This window comes from Trichosurus vulpecula, chromosome 1, assembly GCF_011100635.1.
Source record: "Trichosurus vulpecula isolate mTriVul1 chromosome 1, mTriVul1.pri, whole genome shotgun sequence".
NCBI lineage: Eukaryota > Metazoa > Chordata > Mammalia > Diprotodontia > Phalangeridae > Trichosurus > Trichosurus vulpecula.
This window is the reverse complement of record NC_050573.1, coordinates 123,989,277-123,998,982: the sequence shown is the minus strand read 5'-3', so window position 1 is coordinate 123,998,982 and position 9,706 is coordinate 123,989,277. Positions and strand designations below refer to the sequence as shown.

Genomic DNA, 9,706 nt, shown 5'->3' with positions numbered 1-9,706 from the left:
TAGGAAGGAGGAGTCTAAGGAGGATCTTGATGGGACTGGAGTAACTAGAGATCAGACTTCAGGAATGGGATTAAGGGTGGGAAGTAGCTGAAAGCTACATGGTGGAGATGACGGATAATGGAGGGCTAGGCTGGTTTAAGGGTAACAGATTCAGGCATAGATATTTTGATAGGATCAAGGGTGGGAAGTAGCCAGACAATAAAGGGGCTGGACTAGGTTAAGAGTAATTAAGAGATTTGGGCCTAGGGATAATTAAAGGTTTATGGCCTCAGGCAAGTGCCTCATCAAGTGGGAAGATTCTAGGAGAGTTCACGGGCGCTCCCAGAGTCTATACCCCATCAAACTGATCCAACCCTTCTGGAGAACAATTTCGAACTATACCCAAAGGGGCTATAAAACTATGCATATGCATTTCCTTTGATCCAGCAATATCACTGTTAGGTCTAGATCCCAAAGAGATGGAAAAAAGGGAAAACGACCTATTTGTACAAAAATATTTATAGCAGCTCTTTTTGTGGTGGCTAAGAATTGGAAATCAAAGGGGGAATGGTTAAACAAGCTGCGGTATATGATTGTAATGGAATATTACTGTGCTGTAAGAAATGACAAGCAGGATGATTTTAGAAAAACCTGCAAAGACTTAACATGAACGGATGCATAGGGAGGTGAACAGAACCAGGAGAACATTGTACACGGTAACAGCAATTGTTTGACGAAGAACTGTGAATGACTTGGCTATTCGCAGCAATACAATCCCAAAGGACTAATGATGAAGCGTAGTATCTGCCTCTAGAGAAAGAACTGATATTGATTGAAAACAGACTAATGCTATTTTTTACTTTCTTTTTCTTTTATTTGAGTTTTCTTGTACAAAGCCACTAATATGGAACTGTTTTACATAATTGCACTTTCAAAAAAATGAATAATGAAAAAAAATAAATCCAGCATGTCCAAAATTGAACTCATTTTCTTTTGCCCCAAAGCTTCCAAACTTCCTAACTTTCCTAGGCACCCTGCATCATCTAGGCTCAAAATCTTGGTGTTATTCTTAACGCCTCACTCTCTCATCCACCACATCCAATCTATTGCTAAGTATCATCAACTCCACCTTCCCACAGTAGTCCTTGTAAGGGGCAAGCAAAGTTCAACTTTTTCTTTTGGAGTGCTTCTTAGCACTAAGGCAACTAAGTGCCTTTGATTGAGCCTTACCTTTGTTTGTAGGAAGGCCCACATCCTTTTGCTAATTAGATACATGAAGCTCTCTGACCCTGAAGAAGTGTATATGTACTCTGAGGTTAGCATTTTGTTGGGGGCTCACTCACTGGAAGTGTCATGTTGATTTGACCAGACGAGACTCTGAGCAGTTGTTAAGGAGCCCCCCAGCCTTGAAAACCCAGATGTCGGTTCTTCTTTTTTCTGGTAACTATGTATGTATTGCTATGGACAGTTAGGAGCCCTGTCTGCTGATTTGTGTTATTTGCTGTGTTTACGTAATTTCTGTTTGTATTTTCAGGTTCAGGGTGCCGGCTTTTCCCCCTGAACTAAGTGAATGACTTATATATGTTTAATTAAGGTGAGATTGTAAACGCCTTAAAGTTGCTTTCCTTAGAAAAGCAGATCAAAGAACCTATGCTAGCAGCCCTTCTGTGTGCTGGTGTTATCGGCCTTACACAGCCATAGTAGCAACAAGCAGCATTGTTGTTACAGTCCCATATGCCCCTCTTTCCTCTAAAATGACGAACTCCATAAATGATGACTGTCATTACCTGTTGCTTGACTTATCGAGGTTGGTCTCCCTGCCTCATTTCCCCCCCACTCCAGTCCATCCTCCACTAAGCTGTCAAACTGACACTCTTAAAGTGTTGATCTGACCATGGTACATTTACCTACCTATTCAATAATTTCCAGTGGCTCCAAGATCATATATAAAATCCTTCATAACCTGGCCCCTTCCTACCTTTCCAATCTTCCTTACTCCACTTACTGATGAGGTCAGGAAACCATGTTTTTAGGGGTGCTCGAGATGCCAAAATACCAACACGCTTAAGCCTTCTCACAGTCAAAGAGAAAAACAAAGTTTATTACAGATTCGCCATATTGGGTTGTCTTAAGAAATTCCACTGTTTGTGATGCTCATTTTTATAAGCAGGCCAGATTCAATCTGAGGTAGATTGAATCTGAGCACCTTCATGGAGGCAAAATGAAACATATACAGATTGTGGGAGAGTTCTACAGTGTTTCTGAGGTGATGGGAGGAGAGGTTTAGGCAGAGTCTTGAGGAGTCTAAGGAGGAGCTTTATGGGATTGGAGTAACTAGAAGTCAGACTCCAGGAACCAAGAGAATGGGATTAAGGGTGGGAAGTAGCTGAAGGCTACCTGGAGATGACAGACAAGTAGGGCTAGGCTAGTTTAAGGGTAAGGATTCCAGCATAGGCACTTTGATAGGATCAAGGGTGAGAAGTAGCTGGGAAATGCAGGGCTAGATTGGGTTAAGAGTAACCTAGCCCAGAGATAGGGGCCATGCAATAATGAAAAGCTTATGGCCTCAGGCAAACACCTTGTCTAGTGGGAAGATTCAAGGAGAGTTCAAGGGAGCTCCCAGATCTGTACCCCATCATTACAATCTGGTGACACTGGCCTCCTTGTAGTTCTTTGAACAAAGATGCTGTGGCACAGTGGATTGAGTGCTGGGCCTGCAGTCAGGAAGCCTCAGAGCTTCCTAGTTGTGTGAACTTGGGCAAGCAATGTTGCTAGCAGCTGTTGTGGGGGTTAAAGATCGATAACATCAGCACACAGAAGAGCTGCTAGCACAGGTCCTTTGACCTGCTTTTCTAAGGAAAGCAACTTAAAGGGTCTAACAATCTTACTTTAATTAAACATACATATACCATTCACTTAGTTCAGGAGGGAAAGTCAGCACCCTGAACTTCAGAGCAAATACAAACAGAAGTTACAGAGACAATATTAACAGATCAACATTTCTGTCTAACCAAATCACAATAGGTTAGCAGAGAAGCACCAACAACTGGATTTTCAAAGCTGGGGGTGCTGCTTCAACAGCTTATCCCAGGGTCTCATCAACAATACTCTTTCAATGAGTGTGCTCCCAAAGGCAAACCAACCTCAGAGATCTTATACCCAATTCAGGGCCCTGAGGGCTCAGAGCCTACTTAGCAAAAGGGTGTGGGCCTGGGGCCTCACACCTATTTAGTGAAAAGGTGTGGGCCTCCCTCTAATCAGGCCTCCCACCTAAGATCTATTGAGTGGGTGAGAAGTCTTTAATCCCTGATCAGCTTCACAAAGGAGTGAGCCTGCCTCTCATCAGGCCTCCCTTTATTGGCCCCATCTGATGGTCTATTCCATCGACAGAGGTAACATTTTTCACTTACTGACTGGTCTTACAGCAAGTCACTTAATCCTGTTTACCTCAGCTTCCTCATCTTCTAAATGAGTTGGAGAAGGAAATGGCAAACCACTCCAGTGTCTTTGCCAAGAAAACCCCAAATTGGGTCACAAAGAGTCCAATGACTGAACAACAAAGAAGGAGCAGGAAGAAGAGAAAAAGAGAACATTTATTCAAGACAATTTTTTCTCACCTGTTAGTTAAGGCAACAACACATGACTAAATCCTTCCTAGTGTGTTCTGGAAAAGTTTTGAAACTTTGGACTTCCGCAAGCAGACTCCAGCTACGAATGTGCTTGTCTCCTTAAGCAATTCATATATTGCCATCCACCCACCAGTTTGGAACACAATTTCGGCACATTCTCACTGCTATAAATAATCTAAGTCAAGCCTATGGTGAAAACCCTGGCTCAGAAGCTAAGGTTTGTGAGCATTTCTCTAATGCTTGCTATCTGTGTGACCTTAAGCAAGTCCCTTAAACTACCTGGAGCTATTTTCTTACCCCTAAATGGAGCAGGTAGGACTAGATGACCTTAATTCCCTTCAGGACCTAGTACTTTGACATCCCTCTCTCTCTCCTCTTTCTCCTCTCCAAAGGAAGGTAAATTTTGATGGCCAGAAGCTGCCCACTTAACTTGGGGTTTACTGGCTAGATTTCTGTCTTCCTTTCTCTTTCTTCCTTTCCTTCCTTCTGTGGCCCCCAGTATCCCCGGGGTTGAAAATTGACTGGGTTTGGTTAACAATTAATGAGGAGATAGGAAAAATGTCTTCAGCTCCTTGCTGAGGATGTGGCTGGAAGACTCAGATGCCTCCAGCTATCTGGACAAAGAAATCCATCTCCACCCAGACCACTTGAGTTGTTGAAGTTGTGGAACAACAGGCCAGAATTCAACTAGATGAGATTCTCTTAACCCTTCTATCAGAAATAAACTCTCCCAGTTGGGTAGGGTCCTGCCCAAAATAGAGGAGAATGTCTTTGTCCATCCAGTCCTTCACAAGGACTGGCCTTTGAAAGAGGAGGTAAAAAGAGAAAAAAAATTCTACTAACTGTAATTGTTATTAATAATAAAAAAGAGGACTTTGGGGTCCCATATATAAAACTGGTTATTAATAAGAAAATAATCATTTTTCTCAGAGGTGATAAGACTCTCACAGAGGACCCCAACAAGACATTTTTTGGGCCACTGCTAATGTAAAATTTTGTTTTAACTCTGTATATATTTTTTCTTTTTTGAATGAAGGGGGTGAGGGAGAAAATAGAATTTTAAGCCAAATAAATATCCAAATGCAAAAACTCGGTGTTTATTCCTTGCTTCAATATCAACTAATACCTGGCAACTATGTCCCAGTTTCAAAACTTTCCAAGAAAAGAATAGTGATTAGTTTGTACCAACTTTGTTGTGATAGATATTTTGAGCAGTGCTGAGGTGTTTCGAAGAATCCTCGAAGTATTTTTATTTAAGATTTTATTCAAGATTTCATCTTTTTATCAGCCTTATCTGGGCAATATAAAATTGCCAAAAATGTCCCACCCTTTTTTAAAAAATTAACTATCAAGGGGTTTCCCTAAGACGTAGGCACTTCCCTAGTTCACATAGTAGTCTTAACGTGTTATTCTTATTTTTATAAACTTTGGGTAAAATGATTTATTAGAGCTGGTACTTTATCTTTAAGGCTTTTGTTTTGATTCTGACCTGAAGAAACTGAAAATATTTGTCGATGAACCACATGGCATGTATTACTAAAGTTGTCTTTAGAGTATCAGTCACTTGAATTTTGAACACTAGAATAAAATATTTATATTAGACACTGTTTTGAGATTTTATTTTTATAGTTTTTATAAATAGAGTACAATGTAAAGAATGCTTGATTTGGAGTCTAAAAGACTGGCCAATTCTACTTGTGTGACTTTGGCCCAGTTTCCATATCAACAAAATGATGGGGTTTGGACTAGAAAACCTCTAAGGACTCTTTCTTTCCTAGTAGATCTATGATCCTGTGATAATCCCTTGTTATTCAAAAACACTGAAATCTTTCACTAGAAAGGTACACATTTACTACTATAGGCTTCTAAGTATAGTATAGTCTATAGGCTTATTTCTGATGGATGATAATCTGACCTTAACAGGAAAAAAAAAATTAATGCCACATCTAGAAGTTTGGTAAAATTGCTATCACTATAGCTACTTCGTTTTGGGGTTGATATGTCAGGGTAACTATCAGTTAAGCACTACATAACAATTCCGAAGCCCACTGTCCCCAAAAGATCAGAAAATATAGCACTGAACATTTATTTCACTATGAGCTCTTGAAATTCCTGTAAGGCACAGAGTTTGTGGACAAAATGATACATAATTCTATGAGCTTTCATTGATGACCAACCAACAACCTTAAGGTTCACTGAATTAGAATTATAGGGTCTGTTTTGGGGATTGAGGAGATTTGGGGTTAAGGAGCCTCACCATGAATTACAGGACAAGCCTTTTGCCTCCAAAGCCAGAAGAGTGGACTGGTAGCAATTAAATGTGATATATGTAACATTAAGGGAAATAATCCACGGTCAGGTTTGGGGCTAACAGAGTTGAAGTGTTATGACTAAAATACAGCACTTTGAGATTAAGAAGTGAACTCAGGGTATGAGGTCAGATAACCTGAGGTAACTCTATTCAGTGATTTGTGCATGCATGTAATAAGAAACAGGGAGCAACTCAGGTGTAGATCAGACTAAGGACCAAATCAGAAAACAGTAAGAATATTGAAAACAAATTTTATTTTTTCGTAAGAACAATTTCACAGCCAAAGTGAGTCAATGATATCAAATGAGTACTGTCATTTTCATTAGGAAAATTCTACTTCTTGGAAGAGCTGTCCACAGGTGATCTCAGAGTACACATCAGCACCTTATCTGGAAACAACTTATCAAACCAGAAGTCAAGCGTTTCCTCCTTCTAGTTGTTGTATTCTTGGAGAGCCTGAGCCATGAAGAGTTTGCCCAAGTTCTGTGCAGTGAACTCTTTGATGTTTTGGCAGTAAGTGTTAATTTGGCCTATCAATGAAAGAGAGAAATAAAAGTGCCATGAGCTGTATGAAGCGAAGGAAATAAACACCTACTACAATAAGAAAATTAGAACGAAAGAACCAGTTTTATCAGTTATGATGCCTATAACAAAATATTCTATTTTTTTAAAACAGTGCAAAAGAAGAATACCAGAGTCACAGAATTTGAGAGGAAAGGACCTTGGCAACCAGCTAATTCAACTAATAACTAAAAGAATCCCCAAGATCACATATTCAACCACCTAGCTTCTGCTTGAAAACATCCAAGAGGAAAGATGATGATATTTCTAAAAATATATCACTCTACTTTTTTTACAACTCTAATTGTTGCTCCTGATGTCAAGGCTAAATGTAAGGCTTCCTTGAAAAACAAATTCAAATTTTAGTCAAAATACTTCCACTATACAGTGTTTCCAAAAGAAAGGGAAAATACTGCTAAGAAAGTTGTTAACAACAAGTAAACTTTAGTATCATCAATCAAAGTTTGCTGACTATTCAGGAATATGACTGGAACTGTTCTAAGCCTAATGGACAAATGGAACTTACCCATTTTGGTCCAAGCATTGGCTTACTAAGACTTCACATAAATATGATGAGCATGTGACAAAAATTCCAGTCTTTCTTAAGTATGTAATTGCACAGTTTATTTTGATTTCTAGAATTCACTAGAAACACTATATGTATCTAAACCACATGGCAATCAATTTATGAGATTTATGCTCAATTTGTGAGCAAGATTATTTTATGACATTTACACACTATGAAATACAGTGCTATGTCATTTGAATGGAAACTGAAAAACTTTCTGTGAGCATTATGAATTTCCCACAGACAAAAGATATACTGACTCAAACCACGCCCTAATCACATTTTTATGAATTCATTATAATGAAGTAAAAACCATAAGTGATTTATTTTACATTAATATATTAATAGATCAAGTTTACATCCCATTATTCAAAGGTTGAAAGAGTTAAGTGTCTTAAAGGCAAATGAATCAAGAATTATATTCTTTAGCCCAAATTTAAGTCCACATTAAGAGAATGGTACTTATTGCCACATGTTTAAAAGGAAAAAAAAGTATAAACGTGTTTCTTATTAGAGCATAATTGTTTTCCTGCTAAATTTGAAAGAGGTCTCACATAAAACCACGAAATTGTAAAGAATCTACAAATGCAATGATGCCTTATTTAAAATGTTTAAGTTTAGATGTATTCTGAGAAAGCATAACTGAAAGGTTTGATACGTATGGCTGAAATAAAACCACTTCACCTTAAAAGAATTCTGGGACTCCAGAGAGAGAGGAATAAACTTGATTTATTATTATTATTTTTTTAAAAGACCCATGAAACTGTTATTTATCCAGTGTTTAAGCATTAGTACACTGGAAGGTAATTCATTACCACATATCCTTCTTAATTACTTTTCATTTTTCTTCAACCAATTTGTTTTTTTTCCCTTTCCCCATTTTCCTTTTCTTATATTTTCTATGAATACAGGTGAGTAGAACTGCAAAATGGTTGACATTAGGGAGAGATAATACCTGCAATAAGGAGTGAATCCATCCTAGCAGGAGGCTGAGGAGGTTTGAAGAGTTTGGACATGTCCTCTTCAGGGAGGGGAGGTTCTCCTCTACTCTGGCGCTGTAGATTCTCCTGCTGACGGCGTTGCTGATACTGGAAATGAGAGGAAAACCATGTTTGCATTATCAAATTGGCCACTAGCTTGAGGAAAAATGGTTTCCATGATTTATGTAACAGGCAATGACTCTAAGGCTCTGGATTCCCACCACCCCCAACCTACCACATTCCCTCCCCCACTTTCTTAATCACTTTAAGGCTTTCAATTCTAATCCTAGTTCTATACTGACTACATGACCCTGGAAAAATTGTAAAAACATGAAGAAAAATGTCCCTTCACCTGACAGGTGCTCCTGAACAGCTGAAATTTATTTCAAAGAATTTTGTCAGTATGAAGTACAGTGTAAAAACTAAATCATTTTAATAGTAAAAGACAGTAATAGCATTGGGTCAAAAGGACATATGTTTGTGTTAGACTACATGATCTCTAAGACCATTCTGGTCATAAAGAGGCTGAGTTATGACTAGCTGGAAAAAGCAGAAAAATTTATGCCCAAAATGAAAAATGGAGGGAAAAAAAAAAACCTCAATTATCATATTATGTAGTAATTTGTATATAAAATGCAATCAGATTTTTTAAGAAAGTCAAGAGGCTTGCTATTGAAATGTGGCAAAAAAAGGGGGAAAATGTTTGAGAACTTCAGTCCTTAAGAATCACCTGAGAGGTTATGACTATTCCCCAAGAACCAAAAGAATTGGATAGAAAACCATTTATCCTGGGTGAACTTAGATTTTCCCTAAGCTAGGTACCTAGATCTCTTGAAGTTCTGTGAATATACTATTGTCTATGATTTTATGATAAAACAAGAAGAAAATGCAAGAACAGCCTAATTATAAGCCAGAAAACAACTTCTGAAAGACTGAAGATTACTTAGAACAATCAAGTAAAGAAATTACAACAATCCTTTAAATATCAGGTTATTGTCAATTCACAAAATCTGGAGCCTTCTCAGCAATCTTTGATATTGCTCAAGGAGAAAAATCATTCACTGAAATGTAGAGATGATTTGTGTTCTCAAAAGCTCTAAACTCTGGAAGCAGCTACCAAACTGGCCACTAGGCCTAGAGAAAGGGTCCAGTGATAGATACTGTAGGCTGTTTCAAGAAACAGCCTAAATTTCAGACACACTTGTAATGAAGGTCCCAGCAGGGTTATGCATTTTTTTAACATAGTAATTCATAAAGACCATTTACTAAAATATGGAAGCACTGTAATCTCAATCTGTAGAAGAAATATACGAATAAAATTGCAAATTCTTGCAGAAAAAACGGATAGTTATTAATGACTAAAATCAGGTAGTACTCTGACATTTATCAAAATCAAAAGGATCAATTCCCTCAAGCACAGGCTGATGAAGTTACATTACATTACATTACATTACATTACATTACAGAAAGGAAAAGCAAGAGGTCAGAAAGCTTAGATGCTCCTGCTAAATGTGGTTAAAATCAAGCACCCAATGCTGAAGACACAGATCATTTATGAAAACTATATTCAAGGCTGACTTATAGAATAGTAAAAAGATATAAGAAAATATATTAATAAACTCTTGGAACTTGAGAATTTGGATATATTCATTAATCATTTCACTGCCTTCATGATACT

General features: G+C 38.0%; 1 protein-coding gene across 1 annotated transcript in view; it reads right to left on the bottom strand.

Annotated features, from left to right (window-relative positions):
- Nucleotides 1-6,153: 6,153 nt before the first annotated feature.
- Nucleotides 6,154-9,706, bottom strand: part of EIF3H (eukaryotic translation initiation factor 3 subunit H) — a 107,598-nt gene continuing 104,045 nt past the window's right edge. The window contains exons 7-8 of the mRNA XM_036742030.1: nt 8,004-8,136; nt 6,154-6,449 (exon numbers count right to left, since the gene is read on the bottom strand). Of these exons, the coding sequence (XP_036597925.1) occupies nt 6,352-6,449; nt 8,004-8,136 (231 nt within the window). The 3' untranslated portion in view covers nt 6,154-6,351. The remainder of the gene's footprint in view (nt 6,450-8,003; nt 8,137-9,706) is intronic.